Source organism: Zingiber officinale, chromosome 1B (genome assembly GCF_018446385.1).
Source record: "Zingiber officinale cultivar Zhangliang chromosome 1B, Zo_v1.1, whole genome shotgun sequence".
Lineage (NCBI taxonomy): Eukaryota > Viridiplantae > Streptophyta > Magnoliopsida > Zingiberales > Zingiberaceae > Zingiber > Zingiber officinale.
In genome coordinates this window covers 86125545-86143476 of record NC_055986.1, presented here as the reverse complement: position 1 = coordinate 86143476, position 17932 = coordinate 86125545, and the positions used below count along the sequence as shown (strand labels likewise).

At 35.6% G+C, this 17932-nt stretch overlaps 3 protein-coding genes across 6 annotated transcripts; 2 read left to right on the top strand and 1 right to left on the bottom strand.

The window, feature by feature from the left end:
* Nucleotides 1-259: 259 nt before the first annotated feature.
* LOC121969186 (protein PTST homolog 2, chloroplastic-like) lies at nt 260-5089 on the top strand. 3 transcript variants are annotated; one of them, XM_042519153.1, is made up of 8 exons: nt 260-1342; nt 1457-1557; nt 2704-2913; nt 2981-3213; nt 3858-3997; nt 4078-4225; nt 4604-4672; nt 4752-5089. In XM_042519153.1, exons 1-8 carry the CDS (start codon nt 690-692, stop codon nt 4845-4847), a joined length of 1650 nt encoding a protein of 549 aa, XP_042375087.1. In that variant the 5' UTR covers nt 260-689; the 3' UTR covers nt 4848-5089. The 3 variants fall into 3 exon arrangements, 2 of the variants coding, with proteins under 2 accessions (XP_042375087.1, XP_042375079.1); XM_042519145.1 differs by having other exon boundaries at nt 1457-1602; XR_006108519.1 differs by lacking the exon at nt 4752-5089 and having other exon boundaries at nt 1457-1602; nt 4088-4225; nt 4604-4616.
* Nucleotides 5090-5681: 592 nt separating this feature from the next.
* Nucleotides 5682-8993, bottom strand: LOC121969172 (transcription factor BHLH089-like). Of its 2 annotated transcripts, none has more exons than XM_042519128.1 (6): nt 8586-8993; nt 7284-7484; nt 7057-7122; nt 6868-6936; nt 6722-6811; nt 5682-6076 (listed from the first exon to the last, which is right to left on the bottom strand). In XM_042519128.1, exons 1-6 carry the CDS (start codon nt 8820-8822, stop codon nt 5945-5947), a joined length of 795 nt encoding a protein of 264 aa, XP_042375062.1. In that variant the 5' UTR covers nt 8823-8993; the 3' UTR covers nt 5682-5944. The 2 variants fall into 2 exon arrangements, with proteins under 2 accessions (XP_042375062.1, XP_042375068.1); XM_042519134.1 differs by having other exon boundaries at nt 6722-6793; nt 8586-8991.
* Nucleotides 8994-9335: 342 nt separating this feature from the next.
* On the top strand, nt 9336-16787 carry LOC121969164 (vesicle-associated membrane protein 721-like). Its single transcript, XM_042519115.1, has 5 exons — nt 9336-9628; nt 15840-15981; nt 16070-16190; nt 16278-16340; nt 16527-16787. Exons 1-5 carry the CDS (start codon nt 9439-9441, stop codon nt 16668-16670), a joined length of 660 nt encoding a protein of 219 aa, XP_042375049.1. The 5' UTR covers nt 9336-9438; the 3' UTR covers nt 16671-16787.
* The last annotated feature ends 1145 nt before the right edge of the window (nt 16788-17932 follow it).

The window sequence follows — 17932 nt, the reverse complement described above, 5'->3', positions numbered from 1 at the left end:
CCCTCATGAGGATCCTCCATCCAAACGCCCGGATCATCCTGTAAATGTAATACTTGGGAAACGGGAAGGACCCGTTGCACCGTAACCCGCCGAATAAGTGCCTTTTTAAATTTTTTAAAAAATAAAGGGTGCTCGTTGATAATTTAGATGATTAACGCACGCCGCACACGTCTGATTTTTGCCTTTTAAGTACTTTCCCAAATTTAATTCATTATAATCTTATTTTATACCTAATAATCTTAAATAAGAACTTGTATAAGAGCCACTGGCCGAAGAGCGGGCCGTGGTGGATCAAGAACCTCTCGCAACCCCCGTGCCACCGCAGTGGCCACCGCACACTGGCCGCGGCCGCGGCCGCCGACGTAGATTTCCTTGCTCCAACTAGCTAGTCCACTGCAGCCATCGCACCGCCGTTTGGAACCTGCGGCCCTCCTTTTTGTCTTGGAGCGGAAGCCTCGACAGGAGCTTGGCTCGAACAGAGCCTTGCTATTCTTCCTCCGACCACGCCGAAATCGAGCAGAGACCAAAGACCCTGTCTTTCATCCTTCTCCTCGTTGCTTTCTTGCTTTCTTTCGTTCCTGGATTCTCTTCCGCTAGTGCCGCTTTGCCTTTCTTGTTAAGAAATCGAACTATAAAGGCGCTGTTTTTTGTGGGTTGGAACCAGACTGCGAGAGGGAAGTTGCGGCAACATGTCTTCCTTTTTCCCCTCTCTCCCTAAACCTAGATTCGGGCTTCAATTACATCCCAAGATCGATTCTTTGGCGGTTTTCGATCGATTTCGGTGTTGCGCTTCTTTTGCTCCCGTTGCCGAAATTGCTTCCGACAGGATCAAGTCGTTTGCGCTCTTCGATACCTCAACGACGAGATTCTGTAGTAGGAGCAAGAGGAGGAAAAAGATCTTTCATAAGGCTTTTGCAGAACAAGAGGTGGATGAATTCGAGATTCGGAAGAGGAGTATGGATGTTGAAGCTGAGATTTATGAGTTCATGCAGAACTCCACGAAGCCGAGGGTTTTTCCGACCAAGCAGGAGCTCATTGCTGCAGGGAGGGCGGATTTAGTGGATTACATGATGGCTCTCGGTGGATGGCTTACCTTTGGTTGGGACATTAATGATAATGAGGTAGATGATAGGTTGCAATCGGCAGGTAGAGTGGAGCTGGAAGACGGGAAAGTAAGACCAGAGAGGGCTACGGTAACTGTTCTTCCAGCGAAGGATGAAGCTGCTGAAGATGGTAGAGTCTACCAAGAGAGGGCTTCTAACGATTCTTTGATGATTGCTCATATAGGTTCTGATGGTTCTGAGTATTGTTCCTCCACGCCATCTTCTTCCGGGAGATCATTGTGAGTGAAAGATATGCTTGCTGAGACTATATGCTCTTTTATATTCTTTCTATGCACTATGTTTTGGTTAACTTGCCCTTTTGACTCGTCTTCTATTTTTTCTTGGTATTCAAGGGATACAGAGGATTGGGAAGCCAGTGGGGTTGAGGGGATATTGCACAGGCTGGAAAAAGAGAGGAACTTGTCTTTTGTTACAAGTAGAAAGGTAGTAAATGGTCAGGACTCGTGCAGGAAATCTATGGTTGATCGAGATGAAAAAAGTAAATTTGCATCTGGTTTTTGACACATAACCGACGAGATTGAATATTATAGATGTTTCTCTTCTGTGGTCTAACTGATTTTGTTAGTTATTACTTTGGTGGAATCTAAACATATAATAGCATCTTCAAGCTGGTTAGATCCTTTTAAATAGTTCAGACACATAAAATATGTTCTTCAATGCTATGCATAATGAAAATTTAACTGCTTGCTCTTTTTGTCCAAAATATGGATTTGTCTTTTTTTTTATAATGAAGAATCATCTGATTGAGTTACAGGACCATCCATCTTACTTGTATTCTGTCACTGCATAGGAATTAGTGCTACATTAAGAGTTTTTGAAATGATGTGGGGTTATACCAGCCACGTTGACTACCAAATGCTAAACTGGTTTAGTTCTTGATTTAGGGCACTAGTCATGGATAAAGCATGCATTTAAACATGGATTATACTGTTCTTCAGCAATAGTAATCAATACAAGACTGAAGAACCAAGAGCAGTGCAGATAGAAGCAACTTCCAACAGTATGATGGTGGATTATATTGAATGAAGTATAACTTACAGTTCAAGAGTATTGCTTTTCTCAATTGTTCCAATATTCCGTTGCAATCATCATAAACCCAGAATATCCGTACTTATTGGACCAGATGAGATTCGAGTGAGCCTAGTATTACATTTCAAACAACTGTAAGATTAGTGATGAATATTGATTTTTATACATCAATCTGATTCAGATTTTATTTTCTTAGTTTCTAATATCAAATGTGAAGGCAAGTACGTTGTTCAAACCACAACAATTAATAGATAAGGAGAATTAGAAATGATATCATATGATATATCTATAGCTAAGCTCAAGTTCAGTTATCTCGATTTCTTTGCTTGGTTTGTTGGCTTTTGTTTGATTGAAACAAACAAGTTTGTCTTTTATTTTCATTTAGTTTTTATCTGGTGTTTTATTGTCAAATCTTGGTATTCCTTGTAAATGGTCATTATCCATTGTTTATTAACAGTCATTTTTTGATATCAAGTCATATTATCAATGTTTTGGTTTATGAAATCTTTGTGAGTTCAGATTTGAATGGAATTCCCTTCTCTAAATGCAGAGTTAGTTGCTCACAAACTTAATATTCAGAGTAATGGGGGAAACACTATATCCGAGTCATCAGAATGTGAAACTTGCATTTCACAAAATGATCATATAAATGAGGTAGAAACAAAATTTAAAGATGTCAACGGCACAAAAGGTGCATTTCCTGACACGTGGAGGAGTTGGAGTCTTCAAAGGGCTCACTTTTCTTTGACAGATTTTGAAGGTAATTTGCTGCTGCGTTCTACTGTAAGTTTCTGTATCAATATTGTTACAAACATTGTGCTTCCCAGCTGGTGAAATTGTCCCCAATGATGACGGAAGGCTCTCAGAAGATCACCCTTTAGATGTTGAATTTTCTAATAAAAAGTTTCTTCTACAAGAACAGAACTCTACATCTTATAATCAAACAGATGAAAAGGCAGTGGATGAAAGTAAGATACATTCACCTCTTCATTTGGAGGTTGATCTTTATTCTGCTGCTCACATACTTCAAGCTAGAGTTGATGATGCTACTTCACAAAAGGTGTGTCATGTCCTATATTTTTCCTCTTTTGTAGAATGTACATCTGTTCATATTTGTTTGGTTATGTTTGTATGCCCTATATTTTATTTGGTTTCAAAAAACAGGCAAAAAACTCTATCTATGCTCTGTGGGATCTTTCAATGCAATGTACCACAAAATTTCTTGTTTAGCACTTAAATAGAGATGTACAAAGTCCAACGCTCGTTCAATTGCTGTCATGAAATTGTCTTAAATTGGGCTACCATTTCAATTATGTTAAGGTTTCTAATTAGATAGACAAATCATGTTAATATGACCAAGTTATTGGAAGCATAAAAATACAGATTGTTTGCAATCTGCTGTTTGATTGGCTCGATATATCTTCAATAGATAATGCTAAGCGCATAAGTGCTGGATATAAGCATCTATCTTTAGTAAGGATTTCAAAGAGTTACCTAATAAACAGTTGCACAGAATAAAATCTCTTTCTTCCTTGGATCTTCTTTCAATGTATTGTTTCTTGATTTAAGTTCATAATTGAACTTTGAATTTTTTAGTTTATACTTTGTTATTTGTTTATTTATTCAACTATTATCGTCATATTTATTATATTGGCAAACTTATATGATTCCAACTAGTATTCTCATTCAGTTCTGGTTCTCCAGCAAAACTCATTATATGAGCAACATATTCTTTCTGATGCCTTGGAATTCCAAGAAACTGAAATTATTAAAGCCAGAAATATGTTGAAATCTATTCAAGCAAAATCGAAGGTTCTACATGGAAAATTATCACTTGAGATTAGGTTTGCCATTCAAATCTTGGAGTCAAATTTTTCTGAATTCTTTAGATGTCATATCTGTAATCCTGTGATTTTTCACGTAGGGAAGCACAGAAAATATTAGAGATGAAACAGAGTAAAATTACTGTTGTCAAACAGCCTTTATCACTGCTTCGTGCAACCTATATCATCTGGCCTAACTCTGCTTCAGAGGTTTTGCTTGCAGGATCTTTTGATGGATGGACTAGTCAGGTAAAATTTACTTTTGGTTTTCAATTATCGGTTTGCTTAATGTACGCAATTCAGCAATATATGAAGAAATTTTGTAGCTTATCATTGTAGACGATTATTGATGATCATTAGCTAGTGTACTCTTGAGGTTTTACAGTCCTTTGTTTGTTGCACACATGCTCTAACTTAATGATGAGATCATAGTCTTGTCTGAAACGCCTTGATTCTCCTTCCTGTTCACTTTTCTCTTTACCATAACTTCTTTTGTATTCACTGGTTTCTCTGAACTCTTTAACCTAGCATACTTTTTGGCTCAGTTTAATTATCGCCATCCAGCAATGTTTTTAGATCATTTTTCTCGTAACTGTAAATCTAACAATATGGACGGGCTATACTCAGAGAAAGATGGAAAGATCAAACTCAGACACTTTCTCTTTGCAGCTAAAGTTGTATCCTGGAAGATTTGAGGTTAGCAACAATACTTGTTGATAAATCACTCTTTTTTACATGATAGAAAGCATGCTCAAAGTATCTTTTTTTGACACAGATCAAGTTCATTGTTGATGGTGTGTGGAGAGTTGATCCGCTTCGACCTACTGTGAACAACAATGGTCACACGAATAACCTTCTCGTCATTGAATGAAGATACATGTTCCTGGTATGCTTTTTGTATAGTGATTACAGAGTTACACATCTGTTGTTAATCCAATCTTATAGACGATCTATGCTCTTATGACCAAAGTAGAAGGATGTGGGTGTTTATTTATTTTTTGGAGGTGATCATGATAACGAGCGAGTGCATATGTATTGATAATCAATAGCCCTTTATGCGCCATTTCCTGTATCCTTCCATGCTTTTGATGCAAGTTGTGAATAAGTTGCAAACTCTTCGCTTACTTTTCTTTAGATACTAAAATGGTTCGATGCTTATTTCTAGCTGATAAATATCATACATGGTTTGTTAGGAAGCTAATAAAAATATATATATATAATCTCAGTTAACTTTGTTAGGAAGCTAATAAAAATATATATATATAATCTCAGTTAACTTCATTGACTATCCTTGGGTAATCGGACTATCCTTGGGTAATCGGTCTGACCTCACGAAAATTTTCCACCGGCCATTAAGATAAATCAGGAAGCGCACGCTGCAGCTAGTTCAGAAGCACAATATCCTTTGAAAGCTAATCAAGCTAGAATTTTTTAGTGTGATTAGAGCTCAATAAGTTTCTAACAAATTCATCAGAACACAAGCTTTAACTCAACTTGAGCTAAGCATGAGATGGGCTTTACACATTCTAATAAAAGTTAGAGCTCGATAAGTTTCATAATATATTAATTTGTACACCATCTTGAAGCTTGATCATCATTTTATAAAAGTTCAAGCTCGATAAACTTCCTAACTGACTCGTTAGAACACAAATCTTGGAGCTCAATGGAGCCTTAAGTCACCTGGGCTCAATCAACTTTTAACCTATTAGATAGAACATACTTGAGATTGCATACATTAATCCATTAGTTAAACTATTACAGAGATGTCACTTTTCCATCAGCTATCTCACCCAATAAGAGAGTAAAAATTTATGACCATTGTAATAGTAATTGATGATCCTCCTTGAGACATCACCTTACAAAATACATTTAAATAGATTGATGTACTTATACATGACTACAGATAAATAACCTGAATCCATGGATTTTATTGATCCCGACACATTACTCATCTTAGGCGGAAGAATGTTATGTCACTCTCTCCACTGCAGCACCAATCTGCATATGAAGCCAATCTGTGGCTGAACTTTGCTCATATTCCCTAGTGTCATGCGGAGTGAATGTCAAACTGGAAACCGTGTCATGTCCCTGTGCACCAAACTGAAATGGAAAAGCTATGTATCAGGGTGGCTGCAATTAGAAAGATTGAGTAAAGGAATGAAGTTATGTATCAATAAAATGAACAAATGCAAATTATGATCAAGACAGACACAAACCACAATCAAGTCAAATGCAAGCTAACTTTCATGAGTAAGAATCATGACCAACAGAATTTCAGTCAAGAATTAAGTCAACACCACAGAGAACAGGGAGTTAAGAAGGTAACAATACATCATTTCATAAATTCATGAAGTTGAACAATAAATCTGCAATAGAAAAGGCAGACAAACTGATAGAATTATAGTTGGGCGATGGAAAATGACCACTGTTTGGCTTGAGCAACATTTATTTATCCCTTAAAATTGATATATCAACAGTTGACCTAATAGCAACTTGATGATATCCCTTTAAACAATCACATTACCGATTTGTATTAGTTAGCAGTGACTTCAGAGTGTATATGCCTTCATAAGAAGGAATCCACAAATGAGGCACAATGAACATGTTCTCAATGCAATCATCACATACATTCCAAATGCAATTAGTCTAAATGTTTTTCTAAGAGCAACAAACAAAAGAAAGTATTGCGATTCAAATGATTACATTCTCAAATACAAATAGCGAAGTGTTGACATTTTGACTTACATCTTTAACCGTGACAACCTCAAAACCTGAATTCATGCTAGTAGTGACTGCTTCAAGCTTCAGTGATAGGAACTGCAATATAATATAAGACTACCTTTGTGCTTTAGGTTAATATTCAAACACTACAAATAATGGAGTAAGCATACCTCGACCTGGCTCTGTAGAGCCTGAATGTAATTTATTATCTCATCCAGAATACATGCTTTGCCAATCACCTACTTATATGAAAAACCTCGATTAAAAATGAAGGCAACTCCACTCCAGTACATGATATCAAGTGGCAGGTACTTTTATACTTTCTAGTAAAATATATAAAGAAAATCCTTATTGTGCACCTTATTACAACCTGGCACCAAATCCTGAAGAATCTTCATTCGCTCACTTATCTTCTCTCTCCTTGCCTACAATGGACATGGTCAAGGTTCCAACAATTGCATAATATCTCGAAATTCACGGTTTAAAAGTTTGCAACTGTTATTGTGAACCTCCAATGTATCAACAGATGCCCAAGTATGAGATTGAACTGTTTTAAATTAGAAAAGACTACATCGAACATGCTTACTCTTTCAGCCAGGCTGTGGTTGTCTGTTGCTTGACCCCTCCTGGCCCTCACATGGATGTAGTCCTGCTTTTGCGGTTCGGCAGGTTGAGGATTTTCATCATTTATCTTATCACACATGCCTGAACTTGGCTCCACCTCAGTTTTTGCATTGCCATTCTCTTCGGTGCTCATGCCGTTAGGGCGTTTAGCTTCATGGTCCATCTAAAGAACAACATATTCAGTTAATCAATAATCAATTCCAACAACAGAAAAAAAAACTAGTGAATCTCAAGATAATACCTACCCATATAACAAATATTCACTAAGATAATATATTCTGGTAATTTGTTCAAGTATCCTGAACTCTTTGTTCTTGTTGTTCTTCCTAGATAATAAAAACCGATCTATTACTTTCTTAATTTTGAGTTGGTTATCTGGAGAGCCTGGTTGCTATTTGTTTGTCATTTAGATACTGTATTTACCTATTAGTTGACATCTTAATTTTCAGAATCTCTTATGATCACCAAGGCTTAAACTATCATATGGAAGAGGTTTCTTACAACTGTTTTTCCTTCCCTCCTTTCTTCCACATTTACGTTGGCATTGTTTACTCCTTTTATATATGTATGTTACTCTAGCTATTCTAGGTGCCATTAACACAAGTCAGATACTGAGGCAGTCCTTGCTGCTGCGTCACTAAGCTATGTATCTGCCCTAGAACTGCCAAAATGTGAACTCCATTATAATTCTTAACTATTCAAATTTAATCCAAATATGAACAATCATGTGTGCACAGTAGAAACGACTTTTATTAGAGATATAAACTCCAAGATTGTTTAATGATCCGACTAAAAAAGGAAATTTCCAACCTTCCATGTGAAAATTGCTAACATCGAACCAAAAACTTTTCCCTCAAAATGATGTGAACTTTACATTTCAATGGAATGAGCCTTTGTTTGCACCTCATCAGCACAGTTACAGATTGACTTTGTATTTGCTTAAGAAGATTGCCATGATGAATTTATTATAAGGGCAATTAACATTTCTTATTCACTAAGCTCATCTCTTATAATGTGTATATCTAGTATTGTTCCACAGTACTAAAAAGAACGACGAAATCCGGTAGTTCATCTATCACGGAGAAGGCAGCAGAAGCAAATCGCAGTGTATAACAAGAAACAATGCTTGAAATTTACTTTTAGTAAGCAAGAAATCTAACCAAACTAAATTTTTGTTGTTCAAAATCACCTCCACATTTTAAAGCTCGCAACTTTAGCGAATTTAAGTAAGAAACCAACCAAACGAGACAGAGATCCCCAGTACCAAGTCATGGCCGTCACTGGTGGAGACAAACTTGGACGAGTCGTCCTCGGACGAAGCCAAATCCTTCCTCTTCCTTCTCCCTTTCACACTCCCGGCGCTTTTCGCGTTGTCCATTGAAACCCCCGTCGAAGCCCTACCGCCCGGTCGCCGGATCGGGGGCCCTAAGCCCGGCTGCCCTCCGACCATGGGGAAAGTCCATGCCTCCGGTCCCAGCGACGGCATTGACGGCGGATCCATCGAAGCAATGTATATTAACCTTGGAGCATGCGGTGGAGCGAGCTGGGTTGCTTCGGATCTGTAGCTAGCGGAGAGGAGGAAGGTCGGACTTCGGAGAGAGCGAAGAACAGTGTTTAGGAGAGAGAGAGAGCGATTTATTGAGCTGCATCGTTAAACTTAATATTAAAATTTTTCTTCAATAAATAAGTTTCAAATCTTCCCTGAATAAATAAATAAATTAGTAGAGAAAATATCACTTTGCCTCTCCCTAGTTTAAAAAATATCAATATACCGCTTATATTTCTTAATCATTTCCATTTCAACCCTTAATTGAACTCAAATAATTCTCACGGGGGTGAAAGGTACTTACTTTGAACGTCTAGGAGTGAAATAAAAATTGTTTACTTCCCCGGGAAGAACATTAGTACGTTTTTATAAAACACCATATAATTATGTTTTTTCAAATGAAGCCCTCATGGATCACAAAAAATTCATGTGATTTCCTCGTGGACTCCCCTTGCTACTATAAGTTAGACTCTCTTGCTCATGTCTCTCTCTTGTCACCGTCCTCACCGAGATCGGCAGTATCTTCCACATCCATCTCACTTCGATCGATCTAGAATTTTGGAGAAGCGAGATGGGGCAGCAGTCGCTGATCTATAGTTTTGTCGCTCGGGGTACGGTGATCCTGGCGGAGTACACAGAGTTTACGGGAAACTTCAAGAGCATCGCCGCCCAGTGCCTGCAGAAGCTCCCCGCCAGCAACAACAAGTTCACCTACAACTGCGATGGCCACACCTTCAATTACCTCGTAGAGGATGGATTCAGTGAGTGCCTTGATCCAGATCCGCTTTGCAGTAGGGGTTATTTTTTTGTACTTTAGTCGATTTGTCTTCCTCGTGGTTTTTAGTGCGTCAGTGCGAGCGGCGGATCTGTGAATTTGAAATTAGCGATGTATCTTCTGGTGGATATGGAGTCCAATTTAGTTTTCTTTGGTTGATTTTTGATAGATGTTCGTCGAGTAGTTCGTTTTTGCCCCTACTTTTTTTTTCTTCTCTTGCATTGATTTTTAGAAATGTTTTTCTACGTTTGGGTAAGTTGGTAAAGTGTATTTATTGGAAAATAGCATAAGAAGTAGTTGACTGTTCTTCAAGTGATCCGATTTACTTTGCCATTCGATTCTAATGAAGACGTTGTTCTTTGTTTCGTTTTCTTTGTCAATAATTGAAATTACTACCAGTAGTCGATAATTGAAGAGAAAGCTGATCTAGAACTGCAGGATTTCTAGGGAGAGCCATTTGGATCCGTAGTTAATTGAGTTTTAGAGGAAGTTGTCGTATATGAGTTTAAATTTATGTAGGTATCTCATTTCGTAGACGTTTTGTTTAGTTAGTGCATCATTTTGAGACTTGCAACCTTATATGTTTGTTTTGAGAATTCGTTTCTTGTTTCTTGTTTTCTTTTGTTTGTTGTGTATAATCATGGATTAACCATTAGTTATTGAACGAAATACCGAGGCTGTGTTTGGTAGATTGGTATGAACTTATCTCTCTCTCTCTCTCTCTCTCTTTTGTTATCAAAACTGTTTATTCATTGCCAAGGTTTGTTTCATTAAATTATTCAAAATTAGATTGAAAGCATTTGTTTAAATTGCAATAAGAGTGCTAGCAATTTGAAGTTGTTGATAAAAAAATTTTGCTTTGGAAACGACAGTTTTAATTAAGTATGACGATTTAAAATAATTCCTACATTATTCAATATATATTTTTAATGTAATTTTTATTTGTACTATTTTATTATATTTATTTAATGATGATAGAGAGTTAAAATTGCATTAATTGCTCTTAAAATTTATAATAAAATCCAATTTATAGGTGAAGGATAATATCAACAAATAATGAATTTATTTTAATGAAATTCATTTATCTAATAATACAAATAAATTAATATGGCAAAGTAAATGATTGTATTTTTCTAGCAAAAACTCAACAAGACACGACAACACTATTCCACCTATGACAAAGTTTTACTTTATTGTTCAGGCCCTTAGACATTGGCACTATTAGCTACTACCACACAAATTCATCCTCTATTTGAAACATAAGGCCTTAAATTTCATTCAGTCCCAAAAGAAACTAATGTCAGGTGAGTTAAGTTCCTCTATTACTACACTTATGTTCTGAAATATCACACTTGAGTGGATAATAAATCTGTTGATACACTAAGTTTTGGTTGTAATGAGATTTGACTATTGTGAGATAAGTATTCACTTGTTGTCACCTATGAATAGTTTTTAAATGGTTTAAAGGAGAACAATTTGGTAAATTTTATGATAAAAGACAGTTACCTATTTAATGTACGCACTTATGCATTCCTAATAGTTCCTTTAAATACTTTCTTATTTAGGAAATCCATGTCAGTAGTGTAGCTGAACACTTTAGAAAAGACAAGATATCTCTTTTGTGATGAATTAATTTATTGCCCCTTATTGCAATGAGATATTGAATGAATTGTATCACAATATAACACATGTCAAACACCAAAGATAACTAGGCAAAGCATAAGACTATACCCACCATTGCTTATAACCATAAGTCCTACAAACACATTAGCATGAACTTCATCTTTAATCTTAGGTTTACCTCGGACATTGGAGTCATGACTCAATTTTAGAAGTGATAGATTGATTTTAAAAAATAACACATTTCATTCCATACGATAAAACATCTACTAGTAGCTTTTTAAACATGTTGCATTAAAGGGAGCTATGTTGATGTCAAGAGTAAAATCATTTTGAGTATTGATGCTTATAAAATTCAAGCCGACACACATTATAAGTTAAAGGATCTACTATGCACTTCTCATTCACCTTAAACGTTTTCCTAAAACTGATTTAAACAACTTCATGCTCGTTCTTTTAGTCCATTTCAAATTGTGAGGAAAATTAGTGTTAATACGCATATGTTATTGATTTACCTACTAATTTGAACATTAATTCAATTTTCTATGTTCAGGACTTACATTCAAGTTTTCCTCTTTGTCTTTATTTGCTTACAAATTAATGTTGGTTCCTGTCGTCCCATCCACAACATATTGTAGACTCCTAGACAATGATATCTTTATATGAAGGCACTCATAGGTATCTAGTCTGTTGGAAAAGGTGCTTGAATCATTGAGGGTGCGCTTCGATATTTTGCTCTTGAACTTCTTGAAGAAATAAAATGATAATCATTCATTTTAGCCAGAGAGTTGTCTCCACTCTTCACCTATGTGTGGCGTCGCCAGACTTTTTGGAGTGTTCCATCCCTCACTCGACGGAGTGAATTTCTTCTAGGTGGGGATAACTCAAATTAGGAAAGAGATAGAAGAACTATTCTAGATTGGTTGGTCTGCAATAAAATTAGGAAAGAAATGAATAAATTATTCAAGATTGTCGCATCTAGCACAAATTTTAATCAGACATTTATTCATTTGATAATTGAGAGTCAATTAATCTATTCTCTTTTAGTAATAATCAAGAAATAATTATAATCCCAATACAGTCTACTACATTTTTCCTTATTTAAAATATTTTCATATTTTTTGTAAGTCTCGAGTCTATAACTGAAGTTGTCTAGAGTCTTTAATCTTCATCTTTGAATTAATACAATTTTTAATTTGTCTTCTCTGTGTTAGAGTTCTCCTCTGTGTGAGGTTCATTTCTTAATTTGTCTGTTGTGCCGTCACTACTGTAGGTCATTGTAATTGTGTATTTTTTTGTCATTTGTATCCTGTATTATCTGTTTTAATTTGTGTATCTTTCATTATGCTTATAGCTTTTGTCCATTTTTGTTACTTGGTACTTGCCCACTTGTACTTACCCATGAGTGTTTTATATGATTGTAAAGTACCTTTAAAACTTAAAGGAAAATTCTACAAAACCGCAGTTAAACCTGTTATGTTATATAGAGCTGAATGTTGGTCTATGACTCTAGCACATGAGCAGAAGATGAAAGTTGGAGAGATGAGGATGTCAAGGTGAATGTGTGGACATACGAGAATAGACAGGATAAGAAATGAGAGCATTAGAGAGAAAGTCGGAGTTGCATCTATTGAGGGAAACTTCGAGAGACACGTTTAAAATGGTACGGGCATGTAAATGCTCTAGTTAGGCGATGTGAAACTATGACAAACACGCATATCAAATGAGGAAGAGGAAGACCAAAAAAGACTTGGTTAGCAACAATAAAATAAAATAAAATTTATTAAGTATAGATGATAATATAGTAGGAGATAAGCTCAATGACGTAAAAGGATCCATATAGTCAACCCCACCTAGTGGGATAAGACTTGATTGTTGTTGTTGTTGGTATTTGCCCATGTTCAGTCAGGAAATATGTGATCTTCAATCTGACATTAGCAAAAAAATAAAGTTCCTTTTGATAAACTATTTAAACAAACAATTGCTTAGTAGCCTTTTTTTACTGGAAACTGATTGGTGTTCAATCATAGTGAGCTGAAAATACTTTTAAGAAATTCCTTTTGGACACAAATGCTAGTTTTTGAAGGGGAGCCTTAGCGGAATCGTAAAGTTATTGCCATGTGACTTGGTAATCAAGGGTTCAAGTCACAAAAACAGTCTCTTGTAATACAAGGTAAGATTATGTACAATAGATCCTTCGCATTGACAGGAACTTTGTGCACCGTGTTGCCCTTTGGGTGGTAATGGAGGGAATAACAACTTTACATAATTACATCATAGACTTTAGTCAGGGTGTGAAATGTCAAGCCTTGATCTCATATTGAGGAAGTGAAACACAGAGAAGTTTGTTGTTCATGGAGTAGTTTAGTCTAGCTTAGGCTTCTACTTGACTTGGTTTGGCTGTAAATTGTTGTCTAATGTTTCTTGGATGTGCACCATATACATATCTATTCTAGAGCATAAACTAAAGTTGCCACTGTATGAGAAATAATAGTATATGACATTATTCTTTAAACAATGTTTCCCTAAGGGATTAGGAATTGAAAAGATAAATATATATATATAAAAGACAGAAAAAGAAGAATTAAGGGAGACAAAATGCCCATTGAGTTGTTTACACAGAGATAGAAGGATAATTCTATATACTCAACATATGTTAATTAGTTTTCCTTTTGGGTTTCAGTAGATGATTTACAAGGATGGACACTCAAATTGAACACTTCAAATATGTCTTCCAGAACATATGTTAATTATTTTCATTTTAGATTTCTATGAATAAATTACAAGGATGGATGCTCAAATTGAATACTTCAAATATAAATATCTATTCAAGAATATAAACCAAAGTCACGCATGTATGAAAAATAATAGCATATGACATTATTCTTTAGGTTATATTTCCCTAAAGGGATTAGAAATTAAAAAGACAGAAAAATTAGTGGTGACTAAAAAATTGTCCTTCAAGTTGTTTCATTAAACAAATATATGCTGAGATGATGGATAATTCTATATACTCTGGGTTTCAGCGAATGAATTACAAGGATGGATTCTTCCAGAACATATGATAATTAGTTTTTCTTTTGGGTTTTGGTGGATGAATTACAAGGATGGATGCTCAAATTGAACACTTCAAATGTACATATCTATTCCAGAACATAAACCAAAGTTATCTGCAAATGAAAAAAATAGCATATGCTATTATTCTTTAGGCCATGTTTCCCTAAAATGATTAGAAATTGAAAAGATAAATATATATAGAAAAGAGAGAAGAATTAGCGGAGACGTAAAAAATGTCCTTTGAGTTGCTTCCTTGATCAAACATATCTAGAGATGATGGATAATTCTATATACTCAGCATATGTTAATTAGTCTTACTTTTGGGTTTTGACAAATCAATGACAAGGATGGATGCTTAAATTGAACACTTTAAATGTCCGTCTTCAAAACATATACAACAACAACAACCAAGCCTTATCCTACTAGGTGGGGGCGGCTATCCGCCATCTGTGTATGAAAAATATTAGCATATGATACTATTCTTTATTCTTTAGGCCATATTTCCCTAAAGAGATTAGTATTTGAAAAAATAAATATATATAGAAAAAACAGAAGAATTAGGGGAGACAAAAAATGCCCTATAAGTTGTTTCCTTAAACAAACATATGCAGAGGTGATGGATAATTTTATATACTTAACATATGTTAATTAGGTTTCCTTTTGGGTTTCGGCAGATGAATTAGAAGGATAGATGCTCAAATTGAACACTTCAACTATCCATCTTCCCATGTTAATTAGTTTTCCTTTTGGGTTTCAGCAGATGAATTCCAAGGATGGATACTCAAATGGAACACTTCTTATATATATATATCTATTCCACCAAACATAAACTAAAGTCACCTATATATGAAAAATAATAGTTTATGAGATTATTCTTTAGGCAATGTTTCCCTAAATGGATTAGGAATTGAATAGATAGATATACATAGAAAAGACAGAAGAATTACGGGAGACATAAAAATGTCCTTTGTGTTGTTTCTCCAAGGATAGATGCTTAAATTGAACACTTCAAAAATCTGTCTTTACCCTTTTACTCATCAAAGTGAAAAGAAAAAAAATGGAAGGATGATCCATCTTATCCCTCAATTTTGATCCACTTGTTGATTCACTAATTCAACTGGCTCTTAATGTTGGCGCTATAATATGATGGCTTTATGGATATTAGAAATTTTGGCTTAGGGTTGAACCTTTGCCTTCTTTGTTTTTTTTTTAGGCATGCATTTAGATTTTCTTTTCTCCCAATAAATTTCATTTATGATGTAAACTTGGCTGTAATCCGCAAGCTTCAGTTGCACTCAAAGGTTTGATTTTGATTTCCTTCTTCTTTGTTGCTTGCTTCTGAGTATTAGTTCTTTGCACCAGCTTGAGATTAAATAGCCACAATCCTTCAAGAGGTGTTATTATTTTATACTTTTATACAAGCTAACATGCAGTTGTTTGTTTATTGCTGAAACTTTCTGCTTACAAAATTTGAAAATAAGCTGTATTTTGTAGTTGAATTGAAAAATTGAATTCTGCAGCATACTGTGTTGTTGCTACTGAGTCAGTTGTCAGGCAAGTGCCTATTGCCTTTCTTGAGAGGGTGAAGGAGGATTTTAGCAAAAGATATGGAGGAGGAAAAGCGGCAACAGCTTCAACTAATAGCCTCAGCCATGAGTTTGGGTACTCCTTTATCATGTTGCCCTTCAAATTTCCGAATAATCCTTCTATCATGTGTAAAGAGTACTGAAGCCTTAAAATGAAATATTAGGTCCAAGCTTAAAGAACACATGCAATACTGTGTTGACCATCCAGAAGAGGTTAGCAAGCTTGCCAAGGTGAAGGCTCAGGTTTCTGAAGTCAAGGGAGTTATGATGGAGAACATTGAGAAGGTTCTTGATTGTTCATACACACTTGCTGTTGTTCATGCTTAGGAATTTGTATTTGAGGGTGTTTCTTGTTTGTCCTCGATTTTTTAGGTTCTTGACCGGGGGGAGAAAATTGAGTTGCTTGTCGACAAGACTGAAAATCTTCACTCCCAGGTATGATAACCATAGTATGAATCTTCAGGAGGTACCCTTGAATGATCCATTATTACAATTTACAAATTTTATGAAATCAACACTATGTATGGTGATAGTTGGGTTTTTTTATTTTCACCTATTACTTCTTAAGCATTGCTGTCGGACTCTTATTCTAAGGCAATTATTGATGTTTTGGTATGACAGGCACAAGATTTTCGGCAACAGGGAACAAAGATGAGAAGGAAGATGTGGCTGCAAAACATGAAGATTAAGCTCATTGTCTTGGGCATCATTATTGCCCTGATCCTTATCATAATTTTGTCAGTATGCCATGGCTTCAAATGTTGATATTGGTGGTTACGAGTTTGTCGCAACCACTGTTTCTCTCAGGACGCCCTACTTATATGCTTATATGGTGTAATAACAATACTTGAACAATGATTAGTGATTTGTGGTTTAGTTTCACCTGCTGCAAATGCGTATTTTGTTTCTAGACTTTGGGGATCCAAAATAACCTTGGATTAGTATATTGTATGTTATGCATGTATAGCAGCAACAAATTCTCTCGTTCGATAGGAAGTTCTCTCAGATTTCTTGTGTAGTTTAAGATTCAGCTGTGATATTCGTTTCAACTGTTGGCTTTTAAGCTGCTGGTTTGTACTTAACTATAGTTGCTTACGAACTCAGATTAAGTACTGCTCAGAATATGCTATCGCTGGTGATGGTTTTTGCTTCCGCTGATTTAACTATAACAGCTTGCTAACTCCAGGTTGTATGAAAATGGTAATTATTTTTGCCTTTTCAATGGTTGGTTCTGGTGCAATATGATCTGTTGTAAATATTTTTCTAACTCAACATTTTTTCCTGGTTTTCCTATTTTTCCAGGTTCCTGTACTTGATAAAGATGCATGGATTCCAGACTGCAGGAGCATCTCCCTCTATGATGGAAGCAACAGTGATAGGTATGGAACTTATTAACTACATTGCAACAACAAATACAAGATTGAAGTTAATATGTTCATAAATATGTATGACACATCTGGTCCTTAGAACGGCAACAATTTATGAGCACAATAAATGTCTGACCTTTAGCTCCAATAGTCAAATATCACTTTAGTTTGTCATAAAGTTTACTATAGTTACAATCCCAAGTATGCACATTTCATAGCACTAGTGCAATTTTAGTCCTTTATCACAGGTTTCATTCCTTAGTTTTAAATTGTTAGATCAAGTTTGTCATATATTGCAAGTAATGATCACTCACAAGATTCAAAAATCTCTTCTCTTTTTTGTTTTTCTTTAATTTTTCTGTTCAACATCATATATTTTGCATGGTGTATATTATGATCGATCCACTTAGATGAGGTGCCTAATTCATTGTAAAGATTTTTTATTAGCATACAGATACTAAACTGAGGTGTTACAGTAGATATTTCACTCGCCTCAGATTAAAGCACACATCATTATAACTAAAGCTTTGAAAACATCACACTTGAACGACACTAGAATTTCAAGTAAAACCAAGCAAAGTCTCACAAGTTGCTCCTGCTACCAGACCAGAAGGCCATAACCATAGCCATGACTTCAGGTAACTGATGCATTGCCTCAAC